Source organism: Ostrinia furnacalis, unplaced genomic scaffold (assembly GCF_004193835.3).
Source record: "Ostrinia furnacalis isolate ACB-3 unplaced genomic scaffold, ASM419383v2 OfSCF1420, whole genome shotgun sequence".
Taxonomy (NCBI): Eukaryota; Metazoa; Arthropoda; class Insecta; order Lepidoptera; family Crambidae; genus Ostrinia; species Ostrinia furnacalis.
The window spans coordinates 1-16,140 of record NW_021131659.1 but is presented as its reverse complement, the minus strand read 5'-3'; the positions used below and the strand labels follow the sequence as shown (position 1 = coordinate 16,140).

At 37.6% G+C, this 16,140-nt stretch overlaps 1 protein-coding gene across 1 annotated transcript; it reads left to right on the top strand.

Moving 5' to 3' along the window:
* Positions 1-231: 231 nt before the first annotated feature.
* Positions 232-16,053, top strand: LOC114352706 (endoribonuclease Dcr-1-like; the record flags this gene model as incomplete). Its single annotated transcript, XM_028304382.1, has 9 exons — positions 232-285; positions 1,299-1,984; positions 2,980-3,121; positions 7,399-7,504; positions 8,388-8,506; positions 11,673-11,781; positions 13,897-14,044; positions 14,845-14,961; positions 15,944-16,053. Coding segments are annotated over exons 1-9 (1,591 nt in total), but the record flags the coding sequence as incomplete, so codon positions are not given.
* Positions 16,054-16,140: the final 87 nt, after the last annotated feature.

Sequence of the window (16,140 nt, the reverse complement as noted above, 5' to 3'; positions counted from 1 at the left end):
AAGAAGGACCTACAATTATATGTACTTTATAACGTACCTAAATAGAAAAAATACAGCATACTCTTTGAATTTCATAAAATATCAATGCAGCATCTTTTTATAATTAGTCATTATTAATTTAACAGTCCTTTGAGAGATATTCGGCAAGTTAGTACAGATTTGTATAAGTTACAATATATTTTTGTTTTATATGGTTACAGCAAGAGTTATTTTTTTCAGTTATCCTACAACATGATATTCGAGTTGAGAGCAACCCTCGAGTTAAATANGTCAGGATGGTCGAATGTTAGGTTTTATTGATTTAAAATGAATAATTGTGATTTAAAATGAATAATTCTAAATGTGTAGTGTTAGTTTTGGTCGGTTTTAACTGGCAACACCGGAAGTGGCCAATCGAGTTGGAAGGGACAAGATGGCGAATCGAGTCATTCTTGGGTGAGCGCTCGACGAGGACGGTCGCACTGTAAGTAGCTGTGTTAATATTTTTATGTAATTGGGTAGTTGTAGAAAACTATGGTAGTGTCTTTAAGGTTCTTGGTAAATTTTATTGGGTGAATACTATGGTGTAAATGTAATATTAATGGAGAATATTTGTACGTATTGTGATATTAAATAAATAATACTTAATTGGGATAGAATGCTGGTTTTTCTTATAATATTAAGTTCATTTTTAAAAATAACTAATATGAGTCATATTTCAAAACTCATCATACTTTTCTATGGAAATGAATAAATAAAATTGGTCATATCTTAAAACTTATGAAACTTTTTTATGGACATATTAAGCTTTCGATGCGTCTTAGACTCGGCTACCTCCAGTGTCAGTGTGACGTGCTGATTTTGGGACACCCTGTATAGGTAGAACATAGCCCGACAGATTAGCAAGCTAAAGTGAGCAGGTCACATTACTCGCAGAACTAACGGCCGATGGGGTAGCAAGGTTCTGGAGTGGAGGTCACGTACCGGCAAGTGCAGCGTGAGACGTCCATCTACAAGGTGGACAGACCTCATAAAGATTGCAGGACAGTGCTTGATGCAGGTTTCTACCAACCGGCTAATATGAAAATTGTTGGGGGAGGCCTTTGTTCAACAACGGTTTTTTACGATGATTAAAGCGAGCTTTACCAATCGTGAATGATTTGAATCGTAGTAAGGCTCGCAAAGTCCTGGAAAAACAACGACCGATCCTACATTGCCCGCATCCAAGTGCGTTTCTTTCTAATTCCTATATTAATAAGATTTGGCAAAAAAATATCAATTTTGACAACACAAAAATAATATTCATTTGTCTTTTCCAGATCATAAGCAGAAAATGCGGGTGCGGCGTTCAAGATGAACCTCCTCAGAGCGAGGAAGACCATGCCGATGTTTTCAACCTGGCTATCAAACCTTATACACCCCAAGAAGCAACATCCAAAGATAATATCACCATCGAAGCCAATAATAGTGATAAAAACAAAGATACTAAAAACTCCACACAAAATGGCAAAGAAAAACCCTTTGAAAATAAAAAAAAGAATGAAAACAGAGAAGATAGTCATAAAGAGGCTAAAACATGTGAAAACGGGAATGATAGTCTGATGAGGGCGATAGAAAGCGTGCAACGGACTAACGTTTCAAGTGAAAATGAAATTGATAGTAGTGTGGAAAAACTGAGCGATTTGAAAATAAGCGAAAATGCCAAAGTGAAAACAGACGGTTGTGATACTCAAATTATTTGTTCGAACTGTGAAAACGAAAATGATAGTCCGGGAAAAGATAGTAAGGTGTGTGAAAATATAAAAGATAGTTTAAGAACGGATAATTTATTCTGCAATAGATGTAGTAATATGAAAACGAGCGTCAGTGTTGAGTGTCCGTGTGTCGTAAATATAAGTGATAGTGCTAAAAACGACAGTGATAGTAAGCTAGAAAATGATAGTAAGAAGACTGTTGATGATATTGCTAGTGTTGATTTGAATTCGGCGATCGCGTTGATAAATAGGTGAGTTTTAGAAACTAAATTGATATTGCCATGGATTCCGTTGTTAATAATAGTAGAACGAAAAAGTAATTGACAGAAACAGATATAATATCATATTAAATTGAAGAAGTCATAGCTCACCTGTGTTACACAGTATATACCTTGTCACACACTTTTGTTACACACAATCTCAAGCCCATGATTCACACCTACCTATGTTATATCCCCAACTTTTACTAAATCACTCACACTTGTCACACCGCATTCGTCATTATCTCGCATCTCTTTTTATCACAGTGTTGCTGCTAATGACATCTCGCTCGTTCAGTTCTTTGTTGCTCAATTCCGCTAACTTTATTGTTAGAACCAGGCCTCATGTATCTCAATATACAATAAAGCCTTGGGCAGACCAAACGCAGGGCAGTAGCAGCGCAGTTTGAATGCAGGCCCACGCAAGTTGTAATACAAGAAACTCTTTGAAGTATGTCACACCAAATTAGAACGGCGGGACAGAAGCGGCGCGAACGCGGGCCCGAGCTGTTGTATTACTATGGCGGCCATATTAGCATGACACACCGGACGCAGGGCGGTAGCAGCGCGTTGAAAGCGGTTTTCGAATATTTAATTTTTTGACAACCGCCCGCGTTGCAACTGCTTTGAAACTGCGCTGCTTTCAGTGTGCTTCAGCCGCGCTGCAACTGAGCTGCACTGCTTCTGACCCGCGTTTGGTCTGTGGGAGCCTTAACTCAAAGAAGAGTCACTGACTGACATAGTGATCTATCAACGCACAGCCCAAACCACTGGACGGATCGGGCTGAAATTTGGCATGCAGGTAGATGTTATGACGTAGGCATCCGCTAAGAAAGGATTTTACGAAACTCCACCCCTGATAGGGTAAAACGGGATCCACGCGTACGAAGTTGCGGACGGCCACTAGTATTACATAATGTAGAATAATCTTTCCACACTTAGATTACATCCATCTGACACACCTATAATTTAAATATCACCCATAGGTACTGCGGCAAGCTACCGTCAGACACCTTCACTCGTCTCGCACCTCAGTGGTGGACGGAGGAGGTCACACTGCCAACCGGGAGGGCCTTCATTTGCACCCTCAGGCTGCCTCTCAACTGTCCTGTCAAGTATAACATCGTGGTGAGTACTTAGACTATATCGCGACTAATGTCCGGTCGCCGAGCAGCTAGAATTTCGTCCAATGACCCCAAGCTACCCATCCTTATCGCTCGCGCGTAATTATATTGCTGTCGCGACTGTGCGACGGGTGGCAGCAGTGAGTGTGCGAGCGCGACAGCAACATAAATACGCGCGAGCGATAAGGATGGGTAGCTTGGGGTCTTTGGACGAAATTCTACGTGCTCACAGACCAGGCTTTAGACAGAAGAGGTCCAATTGCCTACTGGGAAAGCCTTCATTTGCACCCTCAGGCTGCCTCTGAATTGTCCTGTGAAGTATAACATCGTGGTGAGTACGTAGACTAATACAAGGTGGACAGACGACCTCATAAATGCTGAGTGGAGTCTCATTGCGATGGGCATCGCTGTTGCGACAGGATAGCACTGCCACAGAATAATAATAAGTACTACGTACAGAAGTTTTACTTCGCAAAAGTATTAAAAAATGTATGCTCAATGTCATTAACAATATGGTGCAATTTAGCCTGTCTCAAGAGTCAAGCACCATTTTGTTGACAAACGTCAGTGATTGGCACTGCGCCGAAGCTGTTGGGCTCACTTCGGTAAAATGATGTGACGTGAGGTGCCAAACTGCGGAAAATGGTGGAGGAAATACATGATTTAGCATGAATTATCATNGTTATTGGGTGAATACTATGGTGTAAATGTAATATTAATGGAGAATATTTGTACGTATTGTGATATTAAATAAATAATACTTAATTGGGATAGAATGCTGGTTTTTCTTATAAATATAACATTCAACAACATCGTAATTATTATTTAATATTTAGAATTTGTGTGAAGAGGTAGTTCAAAGAGTTTTAACATTGATCATTACGTATTTTATATTCTTATTATAATTCATAAGAGACTTTCAAAGCGTAGTTAATATAATTTCATAAGTGTCTCATGATGTGGTAGAAATAAAGACTATTCAATAGAATTAACTTACTTTCTAAACTTTGAAGGAATAAGATAGTACCAGCTAGACAGGGAAGACGTTATTAACATAATTAAGCAATTTAGTTCGGGACTTAATTAATAATAATTTAATTTTCAGCATCAATAACCTTAAAGGTGCACAATAAAGTGAGCTAAGTGAAGAGTACTGAAAACTTCCTAATTCCACAATAACTAATTTTATTCCAGATCAAGGCAATCGTACATTGAATCTGTTATATTGCTATAGAGTTCTAGACACCAGTACTTGGCGTCATATGCAGTTTTCTGTCAAACTAGAGAGACATCGAGGATAGGGTCCTACTTTCACATTTACATCCGAGTCATGACTAATGTACGTCCTTAATTACATATGTTATCTCTAGAAATAATCTTCTAAATGTTGATTTGAGACTGTCAATTTTATTTTCAGCATTTTTTTCGTAACTTATTTTGAGAAGGTCTCACTGCCGTTTTATTAGAAGGTCCCTAAGACTCTGCCTTCATATTTTTTAAAATCAGTGACAGTCTCAAATCACATTTAGAGGAGCACATTCATTTTAACACTAACATTAAATGACATAGAAAAGGATGTAGAAAAGACTTACAGACAAAACTATTCTCACTTGAAATCACTTTAGGTTACATCAGACGTGGTGGACAGCTGGAGAACCGAGGCCCTGTCGCGTCCAGCATAAAATGTTCTAAAGGCCGTTATAAACTGCGTTGGCGTATAGTCGTATAGATAATGGTTAAATTTTTAGCTTTAGCCACGATAGCCGAACGGTGAAGGGGTCGGAGTGGCCGACTCGAGATACGAGGAACGCGGGTTCGAATCCCACCGCCGCTCGACTATTGTGGTGAGCCCACTCGTAACACAAGCTTATTTAGCTTACCACGAGGGGCTAACGGGACTATTAGTAATTTGGGCAATACAAATTGCTAATAATCTTTTAAAAAAAAAAAAAAAAATATGTAACCCTAAAACTGTTCTAATTTCCATAGAATCGTAGATTTTCTGAAGAATCAGAAGCAATTCGCGAAAAATGCGCATTGTAAAGAAAATGTTCTCTGAATTCCTAATCATTCAAAACTACGTCTTCAGTCTTGTATTATGAAGCTCTTGTTACAGTAACTGAATATTAAAATATAGTTCGTTTAAGGTAAATAATATTATATCTGTAACAGACAATGCGAATGTGATTCCAATTAATTAATTAGTTTGACATCATTGAAGATAATTTTAGGCTTTATGCGGGTTACGTTAGGAAGAAGATTGCAAAAACGACCTAATACGCGGTGTAAACGCGCCAGTCTATAACGGCTTTAAGTCTCAAATAGTAACATTTACTCTAATACTGACGAGCTCGTCGTTACAGGGAAACTAAGCTACTGAAACAGTCCTTACAACGATCTCATTAAAGATATGCTCTATCTTAATCAACTCTCATAAAATTGGCTTTGCGCTTCTCAACTGCACGACACTTATCCTATAAGCCGATAGAGTAACAGGAAATATGTAAAGACGACGTATAAAAGCAGTCGAAATGACTTAACAACCATTAGTAACAGGTAACAACCACAAGAATTATATTTATAATATATTATGTATACTCACTGATTAAAATACATTATATTATCTGCTGTAGTGGGGTTGTTATTATAATTTCAATAAATACTAGTACTATTTCCATTCTCTTTTATGTGTTTATATGTATATCGATTGAATATAGTAAAGTAATATAGATTTAAAAGACACTGGATTCATAATATATTTTGAAGTATATTAATTCCAATATAATATCATTTATAACTTATCCATTTTTTCTAAAAAGATACATAGACGCTATAATTTTAAAAATAAAATAAATTTTACTATACTAATAGGTCAGAGACGTCTTATAACTGATTTTTTAAATATAACGATCAGGAATATAGCTATACCTTATTTACCTATATTTTAATAGAATTATGTAACGAAAAACAATAGCATTTTATATTTTTCAACACATTTGTTAGTAAAGTGACTCTGAAAGAACTGTTTTTATCATAGTTTTCCTCACAAGTATGTTGAAAAATGTCTTAAGAGACCCGTGTGCATTGGAAATAATTCGATTTCGCCATTCTCAAATTGGGACTGCAACTTCCCCCTTGTATTCAGTAATATTTAATAGATTATCCAACTTAGCACACTTGCACCTTTAATAACGTAGTACCTATCATTCTTAGACAAGGGTCTGTGTGCGGTATTTACAATACAATCTTATAAAAATATTTACAAAACCCAGCTGAGGAGATGAGTACTTAATTAAAATACTTTTTTAAGGAATAATGTGCTCAAGTGATATGTTTCAATGATTTACAATATCACTTAATTGACAACGAAGATAATATACAAAAATAGGGCCGTAAGGCATTTGTATAAAATCATTTATAATATTTTTAAATTTGTAGTTAGTAAATATAATTTTGTGTTACATACATTAAATAAACACTGAATGATTTAAAGATACTAAAGCAGTTAGAAGCTCTTCAAAAATATTTTGTGTGAAATTGATTTTATTTATTTTCAATCATTTAAGGCGAGTATCAGAATGAAATAACTAATAACTCAAGCTCTCTTTATCATTTGGATAAAGACTAATTTAGGTCTGTACCCAAATTAAATAAAGTCGACTTCTATTTGGCGAAGAGACTATAATAAAAGCACGTGCCAATTTACTTTAGTTACTAGCTTATATTACGAAATAGATTAAACCCCTGAAATCGGGAATGTTGTAATCAACCATGAAGTCAATTTTATGTATGTATTCATTTGAATGAATCATGTAAAAATATTATTCTTATGCGTGGAATGCTACGCATTATGGCTTATTATTACACTGGTCAACAGTANTATTATTTAGGCAGTTAAATACTGCACAGTATTTAGTACACCATTTTCTTTATTTTCTTCCATCATACACAAGAATACGCGTGCGTGAGTCAATGTTCGCTCGTATGTGAGGCCTTGTCCAATAGTATCCTGTAGGTGGGCCATCGTGCGTGTTTTGTTTTCGATGTAAACTCGCGGAGATGAACAGGCCTGGCACTGCTCAGTTCACTTTTTATTTCCTTGTAATATTTATGTGCTATTTCTGTCTTTTTTTCTGTATACGTTCTCTGTCATGTATAAGTGATGTTCATCGTAATAAATGTTTCTTTCTTTATTTTTTTTCTAAATATTATTTTTAGTGTATGTCTTGGTAGATGTCCTATTAAATAAATTACATAAATATACTTCTGTGTATCCTCAAGGGCCACCCGATGCCGAGCCGAGTGCTAGCGCGCCGTATGGTGGCGCTTCAAGCGTGCCGCATTCTACACAAGTCCGGGGAACTGGACAACCAGCTAATGCCCATAGGTAATGTTTAATTATTTATTTTTATTAATGACTTACTTGAATTATAGTCCTATGTCCCCTAAAGCCCGGTCTGTGAGCACGTAGAATTTTGTCCAATGACCCCAAGCTACCCATCCTTATCGCTCGCGCGTAATTATATTGCTGTCGCGACTGTGCGACGGGCGCCCGCAGTGAGTGTGCGAGCGCGACAGCAACATAATTACGCGCGAGCGATAAGGATGGGTAGCTTGGGGTCATTGGACAAAATTCTACGTGCTCACAGACCAGACTATAGATGGGGCAGAGGTCGTCCACAACAGTCCTCCATCGCGTTCGGTCTTGAGCTTCGCGTTTGATCTCGCTCCAAGTCTTGCCGATCTTCTTCGCCTCGTCTGCCACAGTGCGCCTCCAAGTTTGAAAATCAAAATCAAAAATATTTATTCAGTTTAGACCACAAGTGGCACTTATGAACGTCAATAGAAAATAATAAAAAAAGAAAAGGTAGCCCTTATGGGGCACTTTACATGTCTCCTTATCTTTTGAGCCCTTTGCTTGGCGCGACCACGTTTGATTTTTATTAATGCTTTTACTTATATAAGAGTGAACTTCTGTCACGCTCGAGCTATTCTCCAGAGATTAGTTCTGGAACTACTGGTCTGATTTGTAAATATCTTTTTGTGTTGGATAGCCCATTTATCGAGGAAGGCTTTAGGCTATATAACATCACCCTACAGCCAACAGGGGCGGAGCAGTAAAGAAAAATGTTGCAAAAACGGGAAATATTATTCAAACCATTTTCAAGCGCACGAAGTCGCGGGCACAGCTAGTTGACCATAATTTTAAGATACAGCTTCCTCAAAAACACAGAATTTCACGCTGAGGATAATATTGTCCACAATTTCAGGCAAGGAGAACTTCAAAGCAGCTGACTTGGAAGCCCCAAACCCACTGTTGGGTGAGTTAACAGACAACGGTGACGCTCGTCCTGGAACTACTAAACGAAGGCAGTACTACTTCAAACGGGTGAGTATAGTCTTAATTTTGATCCTCTTTGGCAAGGCTGGTATAAATGGAATTATGAATTTAGTATAGTTTTGGTTTTTCTTTGATTTTCAAAATGCTGTGACACGGCGTCACCACAGTTTAATGCTCATCTGAAAAATCTATTGGGCCAGCCTTGCTCTATAGCAGTCTTTCCCAAAGTGGGCGATAACGCCCCCTTGTGGGCGCTGCAGGCTTAAAGGGGGGCGGTAAGAGACCCAGAAAAAAAATCGGGCGTTGTGTAGAGGCTTGGGAGACGTCATTTACTAGGAGGACTTTTAGACACCGACTGAGCACTCGACTCTCGACTACAAATGGGGGGCGCTAAAAAGAATTTATTCTCAAAGTGGGCAGTAGACAAAACAAGTTTGGGAACCGCTGCTCTATAGTCTAGTGGTAAGATCATCTATCTCAGACCCAGCGGCCTCGGGGTCGATTCCCAGTGGGGGCAAATTTTCTGTTCGGTTTGGTTGGTGGCAGGGCTGTTCTAAGTCCGCCTTGCTAGCTACCACGATGTATCATGATGTCACGTTGCCGGACTTCGATTGACATGTGTCATACGACTGACATCATGATATTGATTACCTTGTGAAACTGTCTGATTCCGTGGAGGGTAGTTTAATGGATTTTAGTTTAGAAATCTGGTGTAATATTGTATTCTTAAGTGTAATGAAGTAATTTGTAAAAACATTAAGGCTTCAACCACACCAACGCGTGCAGTGGGTCTAGACAAAGTGCAAATTATAATCGCAAACCAGTCGAAAAGTGGTCGAAATGCCCCTTTTTTGTATGGAGTTTTGACGGATTCGATTTTCGATTCGATCAAAAAGTCCGTTTTGTCTAGGGGGGCAGATCGCTGTCGCTGGCGCGATTATAGGCCGATGACAGGTCGCATGACCTGTCTTTGGTGTAGTTAAATCTTTAGAAATAGACGCGAATCGAGTGCCAAGCAGGTTTTCGTGTAAACAACCCGCTTCAGATCCGCTGGCGTCTTGCAAGGGAATACGTCTTGTCTTGATTTATTCAATATTCACTTTACTTCTTAAGAGCGTTTACGTCTAGCGTGGCATGTCAAGTTTAGGTAATTTCGATGCTAGTTTTATTCACACTAAAATAATTATGACTGTGTGCGTGTTCTCGCGCTCTATAGTCAAACCAAAATACTTTGATCCACCATCGTAAAAGTATGCCAGGCTGTCAAGTGACAGCTCAAGGAAACTATAAAATCTTCAAATCTTCCAACACCGACTCCATAATCTATACTTATAATAAATCTGTAGAGAGGTCAATTCTGTACATGAAATATATTTTCAAAATAACTATCAGGGGGTGATTAGTGATCGATACTGATGCCAAAAATGCAATCAGAAAAAATTTTGTCTGTCTGTCTGTCTGTCTGTCTGTCTGTCTGTCTGTCTGTATGTTCCTTATAGAAACAAAAACTACTCGACGGATTTTAACGAAACTTGGTACAATTATTCTTCATACTCCTGGGCAGGTTATAGGATACTTAGGAATTCCCACGGGAACGGGCATTAGCGGGAAAATCCTTTTGTATGAAAAATCTAAACCGCTTAAGTTAGACGCTTGAAATTTGGCATGCAGGTACCTTAGTAAACTTAAAGCTTAGTTATAACAGGATATTGCAAAATTCCTACGGGAACGGGAATTAGCGAGAAAAAACATTTGTATAAAAAAATCTAAGCCACGTAAGATAGACGCTTGAAATTTGGCATGCAGGTACCTTAGTAAATTTAAAGCTTAGTTACAACAGGATATTGCAAAATTCTCACGGGAACGGGAGTTAGCGAGAAAAAAAATTTGTATGAAAAAATCTAAACCGCGTAAGTTAGACGCTTAAAATTTGGCATGCAGGTACCTTAGTAAACTTAAAGCTTAGTTACAACCGGATATTGCAAAATTCCCACGGGAACTGGAATTATCGGGGAATTCCTTTTGTATGACTGACTCACTGACATACCCACGCACAGCCTAAACGGCAAAACGTAGGCACTTGAAATTTATAAGGAACGTAGCTTAGGTACCGTAGAGGTGCACTAAGAAAGGAATTCCCGAAACTACCACAAGAACAGGAATTACCGGGAAAATCCTTTTGTATGAAAAATCTAAACCGCTTAAGTTAGACTGAATTTGAACGATTCGTGCGCGGCGATTTATAGTAGTTTTCAAATACTCATAGAAAAAAAATTACAATGAATTATTTTAAATTTCAAAGTAAATATTTTAGATAAGATATTCTTCTATTATATTAAGCTATTTTTGTGTTGAATAAAGGAAGAATATTGGTGAAAAAATCACTTTGATTTTTGCGTATTTCACGTTCTTTTAATTTGTGATTTCTTAGTGTAAAATGCTTAAATCTAAAAAATTTCTCAGATAACTATTTGCCCAAGGATCTATGCTATAGGATATATATGTTTGTTAAATCGTTTTCACAGTGTTTTTATAAAAATTTCAGCTTGTAAACTGACGCTAAAGTGGAAATTTACAAAACCTGTGTGGACTTATCTGGATAGAATTCTTAAATGTTAAACTAATCGCAACATTTTCTCAATTAATTATTTAGACGACAAAATTGTCTAACTATTTATGCCTATAACATATTTGTAGTATTACTGGTTAATGATTGTAACGAGTTGAAAAAGTACTGTTTTTGCGCCAAACGGCGTAAACGCTCTTAATGAGGTTTGATTCCCAGTAAACAAAAGTAGAAAAAGAAGAAAAATGTATTAAATATTTCCACAACAGTCAATTGCAACGCTTAATAGTAATAGACATTATGGCGCCCGCGTATTAAATTTTAAAGTGCATGTTTTTCCAAAAATATTACGATTAAAAATAATTACGATAAAGTCATATTGTTACACTAGCTTTTGCCCGCAGTTTCACTCGCGTGAAATTTAATATGTCACAGATCGTCATACATTATAGCCTATATGTTAATCTGGGTAATAAACAGTAATACTGTTTCAACAAAATCCGTTCAGTAGTTTTTGCGTGAAAGAGTAACAAACATCCAGACATCCAAACATCCAGACATCATGACATCCAAACTTTCGCATTTATAATATTAGTAGGAAGTAGGATTATTATTGTAATGCCACCCTGTATGTCTGTTTGTCCCTAGACGGCGTCTGCGTTCACGGATTGCCAGCCTGTGGTGGATACGAGTGACTCGGAAATAGATCCCGCTGCTGAGAAGAAACCTGCGAAGAACAAGAACGAAGCCAAAAAAGGTACTTGGTATTGTGTATTTTTTACTGAAGTTCGTCCTTTTTATTATTGAGTAGCTGACCCGGCGAACTCTGTTCCGCCTTAAAGGCAATAAATAAGCAAATCTTTCCTTATTTGCTTACCGTTTAGACCTACACCGGACTACGACAAACATTTTAACACCAAAATCAGCTCAATCGGCCCAGCCGTTCTCGAGTTTTAATCAGACTAACGAACATAAATTCTTATTTATTTATACACCGTGTTACTTTGCATTCTTGCCATATTCACAGAGATAAAAGTAGGTAACAATACCTATTATTTAAGATAAACAAGAGACTCCCATAAAGAAAGTACACTAAGATTTTAGTAAATTTGGTTTTTCAGTACAAATTGGAATAAACCAATTTTGTCTCGCACGTTCTACAGGTGCAAGTGGAATAAACCTAGTGGGCGTGGCCTAGTTCTTAATTTTATGGCTTTGGGTACCAGCCTTTTTATCCAGTCATAATAACTATTTTAAAATACTCTTCAGTTGATTTCAGATTTTCCTTTCTACTTTACGGGCTTAGGACCGTCAAAAATACGTAATAATTAATAGGGTTTCAATTAATTTACAACATTGTACCCTATTTTTACAAATTAATAAATTAAGTATGAAATGAAATCACCTTATTCACAATTAATTATTTATTTATAAGTTCCTACTTACAAAGTTTACGTACTGCGAAGCAAGTGTTCAAAGTGTCCTCCGTTCTGATGAAGGCACAGTCTAGCACGGCGAAGCGTAGGTTTTTCGCTTTAGTTTTCGCAACACATAAACGTTTTGTATCACAGTTTCACTAAAACAATCCTTTCATGTAACGCGTTTACACTGTTTATCTCTTCTGCGCATACCAGTCGATTCAAGTCATCCATTGGTGTCAGGTCCGAGGATCATGGTGGCTAAGCTACTCGACCCCTCGTCCAATCCACTGTTCACCAAACGTATTATTCGCACACTTGACGTCCTTATTGTGGGGGAGCACCATCCTGCTGGTAGTAGAGCATTTAGTGTAACGCTAAGGGTACGTCATCAAGCATTTCGTCTAAGACGTCTTGCAGACACTCCAAGCACCATTTTGATTAAATTATTCGTTATTTGAATACACTTCAGTCATTTTTTGTATTATTTATAACGTGATTTGTGATTGATGGATTTCTCAGTTATTTACAAGTGTCAAAAAGACATTTTAAAGACAATAGATTGCAATAGATATTTAAAAATACAATAAAAAGTAAAAAAGTCTCCATCGCCATCGCCAACAAGTGATGTGCATGCGTTACGATAATTAGTGGTGTGTTTAACAGGTTGTCGATAAAATAAAATACTCAAGATTAAAAAAAAAAATTCGGGCATTATTTTTTTACGGATTTGTGTTCAGTATCAGTAATATAATAACCTCTGTAAATATGGCAAGAATGCAAAGTAACACCCTGTATATCTGCAGCATATTATACACAAAAAACATGATGTCGTTTTATGTCGACTAGAAAATCATGAAATAATGCACAGTTATCACGCGTCCTTGTCCTGAACTGTTTTCGAGAAATCAAGCCTTGCGATTTGAAAACATTTTTGGCCCATACTGTACTCTACAGTATTTTATTTTTAATTGTAAATTGTATTTTATTTTTGTGTTGATGATGATTGTTATTTTTATTAGTATTATTATGTAATTTTTTTTTACTCCAATTTTTTATTTTTTTGATTTCTTTTTATTTTGACTAATTTTAATTTATAATTGTTTAATGCAATTTTTTGTTGTTGTTTATTTTGTATAATTGAATGCCCCTACGTACAAAAAGGCGCCCACTGAAAATCAGTGTCTTGGTCAACGGGCCAAGACGTTACTGAGTGAGTAACCTTTTTGACAACTTTATTATTATTTTCTCCTTTTTTCTTTCTCCTTTTTGATGTTTGTGATCTAAATGATAAGAATTTATCTATTTTCTACTATTGTTGTTGTCAAATAAATATTTTTCTTTCTTTCTTTCTTTCTACAGGGTTGGAACAAAACCCTGTACTCTACAAAAACATTTTGTAAAAATGTTTTACCATCTTAGTCAAGAATATTAATTTTACCGTATTATTTCAGGAACCAAACGCAACATGCTGTACGCCATAGTGTCAAAGCTATGGTGCGCGCTTCCTGAACGATACAACACGAGGGGAAGAAGACTGCACGCGCCGCAAAACGCTAGCCAGGCTATAGGGATACTTATGGCGAGGGATGAACCAGAAGAGTAAGTATATAGCTGACCCGGCGAACTTCGTACCGCCTATGTTCAAATAACGTCGGTACTACGACTACTCCGGACCTTAGTTAGGTATAAGGTTAACTGACAGAGAAAATCCAGTGGCTTTAAGTTCGCCTTATCAGGCCTGTTCATCTCCGCGAGTTTACATCGAAAACAAAACACGCACGATGGCCCACCTACAGGATACTATTCGACAAGGCCTCACATACGAGCGAACATTGACTCACGCACGCGTATACTTGTGTATGATGGAAGAAAAGAAGAATATATTGAACTGCCTAAATAATAATAAAAACACAAAATGTACTTTTTTAAGTTGCCTCAAGACACTGAGAGGTAAATAAGTAGTTAATATTATTCATGATAATTCATGCTAAATCAAATCATGTATTTCCTTCGCCATTTTCCGCAGTTTGGCACCTCACGTCACATCATTTTATCGAAGTCAGCCCTATAGCTTCGGCGCAGTGCCGATCACTGACGTTTGTCAACAAAATGGTGCTTGACTCTTGAGACAGGCTAAATTACACGATATTGTTAATGACATTGAGCATACATTTTTTTAAATACCTTCGTGAAGTAAAACTTCTGTACGTAGTACTTATTATTATTCTGTGGCCTTATGTACCAACTATATGGCATGAAAGAATAAATAAATATTTTCATGGGTTCGGATCAAACCGTTCAGACGTAGTGCGAAACCGCTCGATGTGTAACGAATGAAAGTCGAGCTCTCGAGAAGAGACTAATTATAATACTGACAAATTAAAAATCTTTGTTCTCAGTCTCCAGATCCCTGCGTTTCCCGTGTACACCCGGTCCGGGGAAGTCCGGGTGTCCGTGGAGCACGTACCGGACGCGGACGTCCGGTTGTCGCCACGACGCGGACGCCTTGTGAGGAGGTAACTTGTACTAAAGCCTGGTTCGTGAGCACGTAGAATCCCGTCCAATGACCCCAAGCTACCCATCCTTATCGCTCGCGCGTAATTATATTGCTGTCGCGACTGTGCGACGGGCGCCCGCAGTGAGTGTGCGAGCGCGACAGCAACATAATTACGCGCGAGCGATAAGGATGGGCAGCTTGGGGTCATTGGACGGGATTCTACGTGCTCACGGACCAGGCTTTAGATTCATCATCATCATTATCATTTCAGCCATAGGACGTCCACTGCTGAACATAGGCCTCCCCCAATGCTTTCCATGTTGATCGATTGGTAGCGGCCTGCTGTACTAGATTGAATACTATCATTCATTTCGTCCCATAAGGTTAATAATAATAACGGAATAGAGCAACAAATAACTGAGCGAGCGAGATGTTACAAACAGAAACGTTTTTAGGGTTCCGTAGTCCTGACAAGGAACCCTTATAGTTTCGATATGTCTGTCTGTCTATCCGAGGGTTTACTTAGAAACTACTGGCACTAGAGAGCTGTAATTTTGTGGAGGTATGTATATTAATCACGCCGACAAAACGGTAGTATAAAATTTTGAAACTATTTGACAGTTCAGAGGCATTATTATGTGACATATTTCAGATTTTACGTGAATGAAATCGTGGATGTTTATGAGAAATAGTGCTTCAGAAAAGTGGTGACTGGTTCAGTGATTGTTTTATTGTACAAAACAGTGAAATAATCTTGAAAACTGACACACAAATGTCATCCAGTGATTCTGATCTCTATTTCGAAGAAGAAAAAACTTATTGTATCTTATTTAATCTGAACGTTGTATATTGTTTTTTAATGGAATTAAGAATTTTAGAAAAAATGTTCGCTGAAATCCCGTTTCTCCAGCGTTGGCAGCCTTTATCTAGCGAAAACCACATTTTAACTGTCACGACTGTTGCTTAATTTGTTGTTAATCGAATTTGTACCTTATGTCCAGGTTCATGGGGTTCGTATTCGCGGAAGTGCTTCGAGTCAGGCGACTGGGCATGAGTCTTCAGAGCGATGCGTCCGCGCACAACAACTATTACGTCGTGCCTACTATAAAGAGTGAGTATTTAAGAAGATTCGAATCCTTGCAGGGTCGTTTTAGGGATTTTTCTGTATACCTTTTTTGTCCTTGTGTGATGTTCATGG